Genomic DNA, 15,552 nt, shown 5'->3' on the forward strand with positions numbered 1-15,552 from the left:
TTTCCATGGATTAACCTGCGAGCCGAGTACATTGCACAATGGCTCTTCTGTCGTGTGGCCCTTTCCCATAATAAACACAATGGCCACAGGCTTTGGAAAAGCAACTTAAATACTACCTAGGTAGCAACTGAGAGGAAATTGGGTTAATTTTGGTCCTTCTTTTGCTAAAAGTAAGTAAGTAAGTAAATAAATAAATAAATAAAGGGCCCCGTGACCTCTGAGCTTGGGTTTTTGTTCTCGGCAAGTCTGGTACAGAAAGGGTTGTTAGTACAGGCTTGGATTTCTGAGTCAGGCTCCCGTGCTGACGAAGCAGAAATAGTTTGAGGTCTGAAAATACTGCCTGAGTATTTGAGAATAGTTGGTGTGGACACAAAGCTGTTCTCAGATCACTCGCTGGCCACGTGCCAGTTTCTCAAGGACAAGGTGATGTTTTTTGTTTTCTGGCTTGTTTTTTTTTTTGTTCTGTTTTGTTTTGGGTTTTTTTTTGTGTTTTTTGTTTTTTGCTTTAGAGTCATAGATGTACTTGGCAGAGTATCAGAAGATAAAAATGCTGGAAAGAGTCTTCTGATGCGAGTCCTTGCTTGATTAAAATACGTATAACTTTAGGCTAAATGTGTGCTTTTCACCTTGCAAACAAGTTGGGAAAATATTTCTTAATTTTCTCTTTTGTATAGGGTCACAGTATAAAACACAGTCCCTGTTTGTGTGGCTGCTACGCTGGCTTATATGATCTTTTTAAGAATACCTTCTCTTGTATTACTCCCTCAGCATATCTTGTGCCTTAGAAGATGCCTTTTAGTTTCAGCAGTTGCTGCCTAGTAAATTATGGCTCCCTAGTCCATAATGGCGAGGAGATGCGACTAACTGGAAGTGGCACTGATGAGTTTGTAATGGCTAAATAAAGAGATGCCAACCAGTGTCTGCCCTCAGTAGGAAGAGCGAGAAGCCCTAAACCATACAGTTCCAGCCCTTCTTTGGTGCGTGTTGTAGCACTGGAGGAGTATTGACAGTTGGACTGGAATTGAATTTTAGTGGTTTTTACATATATATATATATATATAAATGTACGTTTAAGAATTCAGTAACTTTTCTGCCTTGCTGCTAATGTTCTGGAATTTTTTAAAGGTTGCAGAAGTGAAATCTTTCATTTTAACTATATTTAAATAAAACTCACTACGCAGCCTGACTTCCCTGCTCTGCTCGGCTGTATTATTCCAGTGGGATGGTATAAATGAAAACAGTTCTCCTTTCCCTTGCCCCTCATTAGTGTTAAGCTGGCCAACGATAGCTTCAGAGCCTCCCCACACAGTGTGTTTGTTAGCATCTTGCAGTGCAGCTAGACAAAAGGCAGGACTCTCAGTGGGGACAGCCGAACGTGGCAGTGTGTGCATTGGGCTCCTCCTTGTCCAACTGGCTGAATCAACAACAGCAAGCCCAAAAACATATTAAAAAGGGGAATAAAAGCAGTAGAGGCAGTCGTTCTCGCTTTTCCCTTCCCCTCCCACCATGTCTTTGGGATTTACAATGAGGTTTTGTACCTTCCAAAATAACTCCCCCATCTGTTTAGCATACCTCAAATTAAAGAACTTGATTTCTATTTAATACCCCTCCTGTTGTTCTCTGGGAGGGAGGCTGATGGATGTTGTGGGATAGTGCCTCGGGTAGCCAGGCCTCTGGAGCAGAGTAGCCGAACACATGCTGTCCATGCCTGTCAGATGCCACCTGGTGAGGGACATTGCTTTCTCACTGCCTGAGGTGGCCGTTGTCTATTTCTCAGTTGGTGTTGGTTATGGAGCCGTGTGCAGCTCCATGGCTCTTTCCACTACTATTTTCATAGAGTCATAGAATCATATAATTTTGAGTTGGGAGGCATATTCAGGATCATCTAGTTCCAACTACATCAGATTGCTCAAAGCCTCATCCAACCTGGCTTTGAACACCTCCAGAGATGGGGCATCCACAACTTCCCTGGGCAACCTGTGCCAGCACCTCACCACCCTCAGAGTGAAGAATTTCTTCCTTAGATCTAATAGAAATCTACCTTCTTTCAGTTTAAAGCCATTGTCCCTTGTCCTATCATTACATGCCCTTGTAAAAAGTCCCTCTCCAGCTTTCCTGTAGGCCCCCTTTCGGTACTGGAAGGCTACTAGAAGGTCTCCCCAGAGCCTTCTCTTCAGGCTGAACAACACTAACTCTCTCAGTCTGTCTTAATAGGAGAGGTGCTCCAGTCCTTGGATCATCTTTGTGGCCCTTCTCTGGACGTACTCCAACAGCTCCATGTCCTTCTTATGTTGGGGACCTCAGAGCTGAATGCAGTATTCCAGGTGGGATCTCACAAGAGCAGAGTAGCAGGGCAGAATCACCTCCCTCGACCTGCTGGGCACACTGCTTTGGATGCAGCCCAGGAAACAGTTGGCTTTCTGGGCTGCAAGCGCGTGTTGCTGGCTCATGTTGAGTTTTTCATCAACCAACACCCCCAAGTCCTTTTCCTCCAGGCTGCTCTCAATCCGTTCTCCACCCAGCCTGTATTTGTGCATGAGATTGCTCCAACCCATGTTCAGGACCTTTTTGGCAGTAGACTGAATGCAACGAGGCTGGTAGGGTGTGCGTGGTCTTGGTTTTCCTTCGCTCATGGCATATGACCTCTGACAATGTTGCCCGAGAGAGCGCAGGCTCCTTAGAACAGCATTGGTCCATGGGAGTGGGCTGGGACTAGGCATGGTTTTGATCTTTTTATTTCAAAGGAAAGTATGTCTTTTGTGGCATTTTTTTGTATGTAATTCTTAAATATTTAAATTTGTTAGGGACATCTTGCGTTGTGTTTCAGAAGGTGCCTGCCCAGCACCGAGGTGGTTTCTCAGCAGCTTCTCAGCAGTAAGCAGAGAGAAATGGGCCCAGGCTTGCCTGGATTTGCAGAGGGCCTTGGTCACAAGGTGTAAATGGCTCTGTTCGGCCAGGAAGCTCAGATTTCCATGTCCAGGAGTGATGAGTTAAACGTCGATGTGAATTCATTTAAAAAGCAAACAAAGAGAAGTGACTCCAGGCTCGTTTCATCCAGGCTTATTTTGATGTCGATCTGGAGAAGTGATCTGGAGACTCTGCCCTTTATCTGCCATGTTGCTCAGCTAAGGAGGCACCTATGTTGTTTGGAAACCCCTGTCCACCTGCACAGGGACTCCGGTGGGTCAGTTTGGGCCACGTTTGGTCTGAGGTAGAAGCAGTGTGTGGTGCATGAAGTCTCTCTGAAGTGGCTCCGGGTGGTTGTGATGGTGGGTTGACACCTGGTGAGCACAGGGCTTGCTCTGGTGAGCTGTGGTGATCCCCTTCAGCCTAACTAATGCTGGCCCTGCTGCAGGGACTTGCGATGGCCACACCACCAAACCGGGCCTTCCTCTCTGTCGTGGGTTGAGCCGATCTGGCAACTAAACCCATGCAGCTATCCCAGTCCAGTAAAATGGAGAGGAGAGAAAAAAAATGTAATAAAAGAGCTGAGGATCGAGACAGGAACAGAGGAGCACCCACCAACCACGGTCCCGGGCAAAAGAGGCTGTTTTCTTAAAGCAAAACTATTTATTAACAGCTACCTACAAAAGAGAAAAGCACACAAAAACGGTTACTTGAGAGAATAACAAGAAAACAAGGCCAGGTCTTAAAATCAACACCACTCCCCCCCTTTGCTGCTTCTTCCCAGCTCTACCTCCTCCCCCCAGCGGCGCAGGGGGGCAGGGAATGGGGGAGTGTAGGCCAGTTCATTCCATGTTGTTACTGCCGCTTCTCTTAAAGGAAAAGGAGTCCTTACACCATTGTCCCTTGCTCCAGTGGATCCCCTACTCACGGCGAAAGGGTGAATCCTACCCGCTGGGGGGCAAATCCTTACCCCATCGGATTTGCCCCAAGTGCAGGCTTTACCAGTCCTGGGCTTTTAAGGAGCTGTAGCCACTCGCTCTGGCGTGGGTCATCAACAAACTTTAAATGCGCTCCGGCGTGGGTCGTCATGTCGACCTTAAATGCGCCTCCGTACAGACTTAGATGCGTAAATGCATAAAATGCGTAAAGTGCGTAAAATGCGCCTCGACCTGTGCCTATGATTCACAACAGTCTCAGGCTCAGGCATCTCCTTTAACAAAACATCTCCCCATCGGCGGGAATCATCCCACGGACCGTAGGTGCGTACCGTGCTCAGGCTCTGGCATCTCTTCTCGACGTGGGTCATCCATGGGCTGCGAGTGGGTCTCTGCTTGCTCCACCGAGGACTTGTTACAAGGGGCCGCTCGCAAGGGGGACTCAGCCGCGGCACATGTTGTTCTGTTCCATCTTCACTGACCTCTTATGTGTGTGGCCGTTTCTCTTAGATTTCAGCCCTTTCTGGGTGAACTCGGCCCGGTGGGCGCCCCAGGAGCGGGGCTCTCCCCGAGTTCCCCAAGCGGCTCCGCCGCCGCCATCCTCGACAGGGCGGGCATCGGGCCCGGCCCGGGCCACCGGCCCGGCCGGGAGCCGGGAGCGGGGGCCGTGCCCCCCTCCCTTCTCCTTGCTCCTGGGCAAGGGCACACCTTTCCGGTTCCTTTGTCCGACGTAAATAGGGCAATTCGCAGAGGCAGAGGCGCCGATTGGCTCAAGCCCCGAGGGGGACGGGAGTCCAGTCTGACGGGCAGCTTCTGCCACCCGGACCTCCCCCCCCCCACTTCAAACCATAACACTCTCCTTCAGTTGGTGGCCGAGATCCAACAGAGAGTTTTTGGTGATAAAAGTGGCTGCTGAGGTGTAAAATAAGAAATCATCTGTATCTATAGCCCATCTAATTTTGTATCTACAAGCAGATGTTTTATCATTTTGATCTAAATTCTTCTCTTGATGTTGTCCATCTGGCTTGTTTTTAATTCTCATTGCCAAAAAGGAATTGTTCTGCATAAAAGAGAGCATTGCAACGGGTCCGAAGAGACAAATCAGTGTTAGGAGGGGTGGATTTAGTGACTGGTAAAACTGTTAAGGTAGAGTGAAAAACTGATTTAAATGAGAGCTGGACACTGCAGATTTTAGCTGATGTTTACAGAGGAAGCCAAATGCACTCTAAGCCAACCGCATCCGTGTGGGAGGTATGCCTCTACTCTGGTTTAATTCTTTTCTTTTGTATTAGTTTGGGCTTGGGCTTTTTTTGAGATCTTTCAGTAATGTTCCAACTGAATTACCTAGAGAAGTTTAAAACTAGAAAAATGTAGAGGCAATAACAAGGTTAGAGGCAGCTCTTTTGTTTTTGGAGAGGGCTGAGGGTGAGGACGCCATTATAAGAGGAAATGGTTGATAGTGTGTTTAGTGAAGGTCGCTAGATCTGAATGTAGTCTGGTGGTGACTGGAAGGATGGGGTGATGACTTTGAGGATGGCTTTTGAAGAGGATATTTTCCAGCCTAGGGCCTCAAGCTGGTTAGCTGAAGTGTCCCTGTAGAAGCAGCATTGAATCTGGGGCAGGAAGCTCTAAGTGGCCACCTCCAGAGCTGCAAACCTTGATCCAGCAGCCAGGGTTCTGGGAGTAAGCAGAGATGGATCATAACTCTGAGCTCTGCTGTTGACCTGTTGTGACCCTGGGAAAGTTCGATTGTGGCTCTCTGCCATGGTTTTCCCACCATCCTTTTTTTTCTTTCGTTCTTTCTTTTCTTTCCTTCTTCCTATTTAGGCAATGAGTTGTTTGGGAGAAGGAGGTGCCTCTGGGTAATGTATATCCAGCATCTTTTGGAGTGAGAAAGCTACCACAGAACTAGCAATCAAAGCAAAAAATTAGCGTATAGGACTCTCGTCTTCCTCACTAGTGGGTAACATCTTTTTGCTCTGTCCCTGGAAGTACAACACGGATAATAACTGTGCATCTTTCATACTTCACAGAATGCAGTACTATGCATGAGTAAATTGTCATTATTATTTCTTCAATAGACAGCTACCAAGCCTGTGGATATCTAAAGCAGAATAGAGTGTGTGTTATTTTCTGTTTTGCTTTCCAGGCATTTGATGTCAAGAGTTAGAAGGAAAACACAGAACCCTGTCCTGTCTTTGACTTAAACAGTGGGAGTCTTTAATAGCTTCTGGTTGGTTTGGGTTTAGAAATCATCTAACAGGAAGACAGAACATTGATGTTGGCCTTTTTTTTCTTCTCAAGCATTTCTGTGGTGATTTGCCAGTACAAAACTGAGGTTGTTTGCTGATTTTTATTCTAGAAGGAGCTTCCATGCCAGATAAACATTATCCTTTTTTTACAAGTTTATCTCCATCTCTGCAGCCTATGATTATTTGACTTACAGAACACTGTATCAGTAGGAACAGCGTTATTTTGGCTACAAATGCAACTAGGTAGATTTTTTACTTAAGAACATTTTATATATATTTTTTTTTTTTTAACTGGGGAAGTTGCTTTCACTTTGTGCCATTCTGTCTTTTTCCTGTCAAAACCATGTTCTGTTTCCTCCACAAGCATTACTCCCATCGCTTTTCATAGGGTAGACCTCACTTTTCTGGGGAGTAGGAAGAAATGTCTTGTAGAGTCCAAGTATTTGCAATGCAAAATTGGTTGGTCTGCAACTTTTCTGTGTTGGCAAGAGACAAAAAGAGCTGATAGTAAACATGCACTGGAATAATAAGGTATCATTTATTACACTGGTGTGTGCAACTTAATAGCCAAGTATTGCTCCATGGCCTGTTGCCTCAGGCTTATAGGAGCTTAGAGTCAACTAAATGAGAAGCAAATTGAAAAGTTAATTTTGGCATGAGGGCATTGTACAGCACTGCAAAGATGTGGTACCGTGGTGAGTTTTCACTTTGAGCGTGTTTAAATCTAGCGTGCTGTTTCTGTGTACATTGTAGCAACTGAAACGTGAATTAGTAGATTTTTTTCCAACTCAGTTCTCTTCTTTCCAGAACTGTCAGCATAGGATACTGGGAGGTTGGAAAAGTTCTCCAAAGATTTGGTGGCGTACGGTGCACAGGATAATCCAAGCTTGCAAGTCATGAGTCATGCAAGCTGCCTTCCTTCCTTAATTTGTGATGTTGCCCCATATTCCACTTTCATGCCATTTAGCTGGGTAACAGGCTTCCAGGAATAGTCCCCCAAAAGGCACATTAATACACAGGCCGGAAACTGTGTTAGTAGGAGAATTACATTACTGTGGAACACATATCTTGGATAATTAGGTCGAGGGTAGAGGTAATTGAGCTGATAGGATTTCTTTTGCATTTAATTTGCATAGTTCTTTGATAACATTAAGGCATCTCAGGGAAAAAAAGAGCACCATGAAAAACAGCACATAACACCACTTGCCTTTGAACCTTTCCCAAACAAAAATTTTACAGTAATAATGTGTGCAGAGGAAGAAAGAGGCAAGAAGTAGGTGTATTAACTGGCTTGGAGAGCGTGGGTAGGCTTGAAATTTATGATGTTCTGCAGATCTTGGCAGTCTACCAAGGATTCCCCTTGTCCCCTCTGCTTTTCAATATGCAGAAAGCCCACTGAGATGAGAAATAAACAGCATATTGCTATCAGACATGACTTGGAATATGCTTAAGTGGTGGATTCAGTTTAAGATCCAGTTAAATGCTGCTGTGTTGCTATGCTGATGAGAAGAGCTGTATTTTAAAACCCTCCATATGTAAATGAACTTTGTCATTCGCATGAGAAGAAACAGAACGAGATTTAGGGTCAGCAGGCTCAACTCCGTTGACTTACTCGTCCCAACAGGCCATTTAAAAATAGAAAGGTGCAGTAGTGGTCTTAAAAATATTCTTACATTGCTTCTTTGGGAGGATAAACAAATGCTTTAATATGAATAGATTCATGAAAAGAGGGAAAGAAAGGAGGGGAGGATGTGTAAGAAACACCAAGCAGTTTGGAAATTTTGCTTGATAAATACCTTAACGTGGTCTAAATGAAGGGAATATGTTGGTGGGCTCTTTTCTGTGGGGATGGGAAACGGGCTCAGTTGACAGTGCTGACATTTTGTCATGGGCCCCACCCTGAGATCTGATAAGGGACAAGCTCTTGCTCCTGGGATGATGTAGGCTCCATTACCTGTTGCTGCTACCCTGTGCAGCCTCTGCAGCCTCCTCAGTCCGTTGGCTCTGGAGACAACAGTCATCTTATGCTTAGCAAGATGCACCTAGGTTGCTCTAATTTTCATTGCATGTTTCATATCCGTACTTAACTTTCTGGCCAGGGGACAGTTATCCTGTGATCCTCAGCCTCTGATATTTGGCATCTAGCAATATTTTAAGATACTGCTGTTTTCAGTTAGCATGAGTTGGGTTTTGCAATCTCGTGGCATTTTTCAGATACTTAGATGGTAATTGCTGGCAGTTTGCTGGGAGAAACAAAGCTGCCAGAACCACTTCATGGCCTGGGCATGGGGGAGACCAGGACGCCTCGAGGGGCCGTGACTCCAGACAGCACCAAAAAAGGGGCCTCCTTCTGCAAGAAAAACGCTGTCTTGCCAGAGTGTCAGCCAGTGGTGTGCTGAGATGGTGTCTGGATGGGGCCTTAATGGTTACCGCATTTATGAAGTGCCCTGGGAGTTGGATTTGAATACATTTGAATCTCAGGAGATTGAGTTCAGAGGGTTTCTCCCATCTATGACTTCTGCAGCGTTTTCGTGGCATTCAACCACTTTGTGATTTTATTATTTTTAATGCGGATGGATTTTTTTCCAAAGCAAAAGCTGGTTATGAAAATCTGAAGATCAGTTTCTGAAAGAGGAGTTCTTAGCCATTTCATGTTGCAAGCGAAATTATACCAGCATGCTAATAGTTTGACAAGTCTGTTCTTGAGCAGAGCTGTTAAGCAGATAAACAAACAAACAAAAACTCTGCTCACAGCTTATATGTTGTGCTTGTGATGTTTGCTTTTTCCCTCCCTCTAAAAATGTTTTTAATGAAAAGAATGTGGCTTTTAAGTCTCCTTGTACTTCTCTCATATAAATCAATGTCATGCAACCCCCCCCATGTACGTTGTAGATGCTTAGAATATGAACGCTCCATACATTATGAAAAGGGTATTTGGAGTAATTTTTAACAATATGCTGAAATGACCAGGGTTTATGTTTGGCCTGGGATACTGAGCAGAGCACGCTTCCCACAGTCTGCAGTTCCCTAGCTTCTCAGTCCCTTAGGAGGGTTATGGAGAAGCTTTTCCCATCCCTGCTGCAGAAACAGCAAAGCGAAACACGAGTGATGGCTGTGCTCTGCCGTAGAGCTGCCACAGCCCAGGTTTGGGTAGGCACTCGTGGAGGTACCAGCAAAGCTGCAGGGGAGGGACAGTCGGGCTGGTGCACGTTAGTCATCCTGAGTGGGCCGGTCTTATGGGGAGGATCAGCGTCTGGAGAAAAGTTGTGAAACTGAGCCCTGGGAAATTTCAGTCTTTTCTCTGGAAATAGCAAGCCCACCAGTAGTTCGTAGATTTAAAAGACAAACAGAACACACTTTCCATAACATATGTGGCATCCCATGGATGTCTTGCTACTTCACTCTTCTGTGGGCCACTTTTTCTGCCTGGGGTATGTTCTGCCACCATTTTAGCATCCCTGCTTTGCTGCAGAATGAATGGTGGACTGTATTTCACTGCTTCTTAAAAAGTTTCTTCTTCCTTGGTCCTCCTTAGTGTTGTGAGCTTTTTTCCTCTGAGATGTCCTCGTTCCTCTCTTATCTTTCACATGTTCTTTTTGTACCTCAAACTGTGCTTCCCTATGTCCTTGGGCCTTTTAGTTCCTTCCACAGAGCCAGGGAAAATAGGGACAGAGCTGAGAGGAGACATTTTTCCACCTCGATGTAAAATATTTTCCCCTCCTTCCTGGTGGGATGGTAAGTTTTGAGGAGAAGACCACAGGCTTTTGTCATTAGGCAGAGGTCCAGGGTGGGAAATTGGAGTTGCGTCTCTCCAGGGCTTGCTGGAAGGCTTTGGTTCAAGAAGTAGTAAGGTCAAGGTGAGGTCAATCTTGGCCGTTGCACATGTTACGACCCTAACTTTGTTTCAAAATCCAAACCAGCTTGAGACCAAGCTGTAAAAAGAAACGCATGTAATAAAGAGAGTTTACAGAGCCAGCAGAAGCCTGAGTACAGTAATTTATTTATAGAAAGCATGTGGATTGGTTAATAAGGAGAGAGTGCAGCACAATGCAAGTTGTAAAAGAAAGTGGAGGCTGTGAATTCTGCAGCATTTCGTTCATGTCCTTTCTAATGCCCCAGCAATGCCTGGCCATTACCTCCGTGGAGGACATTGTAACCTGTGAAGGGGTCAAGATTTCTTCAAAGATTCTAGTGATTTGGGGTGCTTCTGTTCTGGGATGTCAGTCTCCAAAGAATCTGTAAAGAGGTTAAGAAGTTAGTCCAGGAAAAAAATACACTATTGATGTCCATCAGCTGTAGTGGATGCTACATATAGGTTTCTCCCTGGGAAACTTAGAAATTGGTGAGGAGAAAGGTAAAGGAATTGTGACTGCAGTGAAATGTTTTGTTTTGTGTTTTATCATTAGTAGCGATAAAAGTGAAGAAGTGTAGAGGGCATACCTCTTAACTGGAGAGCTTGACTGATTCAGAGAAGAACCTTTGGGGATGATGCTTAGGAAGGTGTTGGGAGACCAGGCTGTTTGACTGGAAGTGTCGAGGCAGACTGCTAGGTGTTAAGTGGAGGGCTGGAAAACACTAATACTAGAACCATTTCTAAGTGCCTATTTAGTAAAAAAAAATATGTGGAACAGCTCATCGATACACCCCTACCTCCTGTAGAAACATACTGGAGGAAAAAAGGTTTTTCTCAAAAGTCCCCTGAGGTGAGTCACAGCCCACCATGGCCGGAGGGCCCGGCCCGTCGTCCTGCCTGCTCCCAGCTGTGCCATCTGCCTCCCGCCAGCCCAGGCTCTGCTCTGGCTGTGGGGCAAACCGGTTTGATTTCCTGATCTGCAGTCCTCCTCCCCACCCCATGGTTTGCTTTTTCTGTGTTAACTTTCTGCCATTTTAGTGATCTCAATCAGCTTATCATATGATCCGATGAGTGCCAGAATGAGCTTGGTGCTCCTGGGAGAAATCTGTGACAGGAGGCTGGAGGGAGGCAGGGGAAGGAAGGGTAGGAGCTCCCTGCCGCAGGAGCTGGGATCTGTTAATTCAGCTCCAGCTGTACTGAGAAACCTTACGGTGGCGTAGCTGAAGGGAGACAACGTCTTGTTCTTGTCTAGCTGTCGTGAGACAGGCGAGGAGAGCTATTGCAGGTCTGATGCATCACTTGAAGAAACCTCACTTTTTTTTTTACTGGTGAAGACCAAAATAAAGAGAAATGTCCTTTTACAACCTGCTAAGCATGCTTGCATTTACCTAGTAAAATATCACCTGGGTACCAGGCACTGGTGGATAGAAATAAAATATGCAATGTGTGGAGTTTAACTATTCTGGCATGTTAACTGTCATTACTGACTATGAAGTTTGCTAAAGTAAACAGAAGGGAAGCTGTGAATATAACCTGTCTGAGCTTAATCTTGACAATCATCCTTCTATTGTGGAGAAAAAGAAATGAGTTCTAAGATTTGTGTAAGAATATTTTAAAAAGAAATTCTTTTTTATTAGCTGTTAGAGTATTTGTTGATTTTCATGTGAAGCATCAGAAGAGAAGGGTCCAACACAGTTGGGTAAAACCCAATGTCTGGAGCTCTTGTCCAAAAGTTTTGCTCTGTGTATGCTGAAGTGATGAGTGAGACGCTGGTGCTGACAGTTCTCTCTTTTCTTCAGGGTCGGCATGTCAAAACGGGTCAGCTGGCCGCCATCAAGGTCATGGATGTTACCGAGGTGAGTAGAGGAACGTTCTGTTTTATTGGCAATACGGGTAAAATTTAACAATGAGAGATGGCATACGGCTTACCTTGTGTTTATGTTGAAGGGCATGGTCTTCACAGGTGGACGTTTGCTTTCTGTTTGCAGGACCTGACCTCTCGAGCCCATCTGCCCTTTACGAGATTTCTGTGTGCTTGTGTGCAGGGGCCTCTGGCCTTCACAGATAACTTTGGCGGCTCCCAGGATATATGAGCACCCGTAGCACTCTCTTTTCAGAAATTTTTCGGGAGAGTGGAAAAAAGCCAAATTCCCACTTTTTTCTCTTGAATGTAGCATCTTGCTTTTACCGAAAAAGAAGGTGAAGAGGCTACTTGACGTAGAGGACAGTAGTTTCCCTGGTACATTGGCAGCCTAAAAAGGGTATACATTTATTCTAAGGAAATGGGTCCAATAAAGTTCCCAGAAGCCTGAAAGCAGAAACATCTGCAGGAACAATGAGCAGATTGCTGGCAGAATTCAGCAGTGTAAAGTAGTAGTTGTAACTGACCCAGGGGGATTTACTGTGGAGCTTCAGAAGGAAAAGACGGGAAATTAACCCAGCCAAAGAAATAAAAAATATATGCCCACATTTGAATCTTTAGATGTCTTGCAGTTTATGCTGTTCAAAAAGCAATCAATTTAAATTAAGTCTTCAAAACAGATCAGGAAAAGCATGTGTTTTTCCCTGTTGATTCCGTTTGTGTTTTTATAGAGTTACATCTGCAAATTAACACAACAGCTTCAGATTTAAAACAGAATGAAATCCTTGACTGATACGTCACTTTTGAAGGAGGCTGTGCCTCATCAAACCAAGCATCTTGTTTTTCTGAACTCCTCAATCTTGTATAGGTTTTAGGGGAAAAATTACGTTAATGCTTGTGTGTTGTACAAAGCAGGAGGTCTTTGGCAAGCTGGTTGTATTAAGAAAAACTCCTGCAAGGGTGTTGCTGCAAAATGTTTTATGTTTTGGGGTGTGTGTAGGCACCAAGAAGTAAAAATGGCCTTGGACACAAGCTCCTAGATGAGTGGCTGAGGTGTAATGGGTAAACAGGCAGGAGAGGGAGGGAAACAAGAAGGTAGGGTTAGGTCAACCGATAGGACTTCAGCCATGTCTTTAAATCTGCTTGTGATTGATGGGCAGTGTGACTGCTGCTCTCTAACTTAATCTGTTGTGTCTGCCAAGAGCTAGACATTCTTGCTTTGGAAGATGACCTGATAAAAATCAATTTTCAACTGGAGATTTTCAAAGGCTGCCTTCATGAGGAGGCAGTGCTATTTTGCTACAGTTAATCAGCAGATAAACCAGAGAAGAAGGAAGGTGCATTGACATACCATGAATGTTCTTTGCACAGGAAATGCTTCCATTTGTGCAGCAGTTTTACACAGGGCAGCTTGCTGGACTGTGCACGACGAAAGCTTCTCCCATAACATTAAGACTGGCTGTACTGCACACTCCTTCTGTTTTTAATAGCATGTATTAATCACAAACAGTTGTAATGGAGAGGTTGCACAGCAAAAGGAAAACAATTGAAAAATGCTGTCTATAGTATGGTTGAGCTCATGTTGCGGGAGATGGCTTATGTTTTGAAACTTTCTGTAATTTTTTGGCTGGTTTTGAAAAGCTAGTTGTATATTGGCACTGTCTATCTTTTATCTCACAAGTCCATGCTTTTTTAGGGGATGAAGGCCAGTCAGAAGGAGGAGTTTGGAGACGTTAGCCCCATGCAGCTTAAAAGTGGTGGTGTTCCTACCAGTGGAGCTCATGTGTTTTTGCTTCAAAGTAATGAGCCTGTGGAGGCTAAAAATGTGGTGTAAATTCTTCCAAGTCGTGCTAAGTCAGCTCCACTTTTTAACACTGGGCAGGGATGATACTGTTGCTAACACCAGACATGGGTGATACCATTGCACGTGCTGTTTTCTTAGTGACAGATGTGGCTGTAGGGTATTCCTGTCCACTCTTGCTCACTGGTTCCTCGCCTGTCTCCCAACACTTGTGCTGGCACAACTGCCCCAGGGCCAGATCGTGACCTGGATCAGTGAACAGGACCTGGTTCTGGGTTAAAAATACCCTCACTCCTGTCTTTCCCCTGGTTATTTATAACCTGGGTCAATTCGTTGATCTAGTTTAGCACGTCACATTACTAACAGTTGTGCCGTCGCTATGAGGAAGGTGGCATGAGATTTGGAAAAGAGCTACCGATGGCCATGGGGGAGAAGAGGCAGCAACTCAAATTGACGTTGCTACCAGAGATGGCCATATCATCAAGCCATGCCTTCAGTTCCTCAAGGAATGGTATTATGAACACCTCTTTTTCCTGGTGGACCGTGCAGCTCCATCCTGGTTCTAGCTCAACGTAGCTTACAGGGATGGTGGGAGGAGAAAACCTGGGGACAGAGGGGGCAGCGGCTGCTGCCCTCAGCACTGCCCCGAAAGAAATGCTGAAGGAACCACAGCCTCATATTTACCTTCAAATTTAGCTTCAAGAGCTACCTTTAGATGAACTCTTCTCATAGGCTAATGGTAACTAACCATGTCCATGCCCATGGGGAAAGAGGCTTGAGTGGAAACTTCCACAAAACTGAAATTGTGATTTTTTTGGATGAGTGGCTACTGAAATTCTAGGTGATGTGTGCCTCTGTGCATGTTTTACTGGCAGTGTTGGACCTTTCTGCTGAATACAAGCGGTGCTGTGGAGGATATCTGATTGTTTTGCCTAACGTGTTGAGAACAGAGACAAGACTTTCCTTCTTCTGGGATACCTCTTATCCAGTGCTTGCTTTGCCAAATGCTTAACGAATTAGAAAGCCTAATGTGTTGGCACGCTCAGTGGGCACGCCCCAATTGTTCAGTTTTCAAGGGCCCCGATTCTGCAATTTACACATTGCTCAGAATCAGTGAGGTTACATCAGTTCTGGGCTGTGAAGCTTTGATCACCCCAATGGGAGGGATGTCAAAGTCAGAGTGAAGGCTTTCCTTAAAGAAGTTTTGGTTGACATGAAGAAAATGAGGCAGTATAACCTCCAACTAGAGATGCTGGAACAAACATTATAGCTCTGTAATGTACATGGCACTGTGGAAATGCTCTTCATCCTTCTCAGCTTTTCTTGTGGTTTTCTCTTTAGATTTTAATTTTGAAAAGAATGATGGTAAGGATGAGAAAAGAGGAGGTGGGCTGAAGATATCAGCTTGATCTTTGAATATATTATGACTAGTTAGTACTACTGCCTGAAACGTGTTGATGTGCATAAAACTTTCCTGTCTCTTCCATTTTCCTCCTCTCTAAACAAATCAAGAAAAAGATCTAGGAGACTGTATGGATCTTTACAGATCTTTAGACCTACAGTACTAAAGCAAGCACTGTAAGATCTGTAAGATCTAAATAAGTCTTCCTACAGAATGGTGCATATGTAGGTCCTATTTTCACTTTCTGAAGGCGAAGCTGGAGTGCCTGTAGGGTGAAAAAATTTTACTGGAGTGTAGAATAAAAAAAACCCAAAAACCTACTAATCCTCATCAATTGAAAGCTATTCTGTTGCTGGAAGGAGCCCAATGACCGTAGAAGGGGAACAATATGAGCTATCAGCGTTTGCACGCTTTAAAAATTATTTTCCAAAACGTACATATGTAGGATGAATCTCAGGCTGCACGTGTGATGTGGGAGGAGGCGTATTTTAAGCCTTTTTATTGTAGGATCTCTGTTCATTTGGGGGCATTGTTTTGGAGA

General features: G+C 44.7%; 1 protein-coding gene across 30 annotated transcripts in view; it reads left to right on the forward strand.

The window, feature by feature from the left end:
- Positions 1-15,552, forward strand: part of MAP4K4 (mitogen-activated protein kinase kinase kinase kinase 4) — a 174,866-nt gene that overhangs the window by 74,318 nt on the left and 84,996 nt on the right. For 27 of the 30 annotated variants that reach the window (XM_086610155.1, XM_086610189.1, XM_086610147.1 and 24 more), the window contains exon 3: positions 11,747-11,803. In XM_086610155.1, coding sequence (XP_086466281.1) covers positions 11,747-11,803 — 57 coding nt within the window. Of the gene's footprint in view, positions 1-11,746; positions 11,804-15,552 lie in introns of those variants that run through there. The other 3 variants (XM_086610356.1, XM_086610362.1, XM_086610370.1) reach the window with 1 other exon arrangement.

The sequence above is a fragment of the Tauraco erythrolophus genome, chromosome 1 (assembly GCF_009769465.1).
Source record: "Tauraco erythrolophus isolate bTauEry1 chromosome 1, bTauEry1.pri, whole genome shotgun sequence".
Classification (NCBI taxonomy): domain Eukaryota; kingdom Metazoa; phylum Chordata; class Aves; order Musophagiformes; family Musophagidae; genus Tauraco; species Tauraco erythrolophus.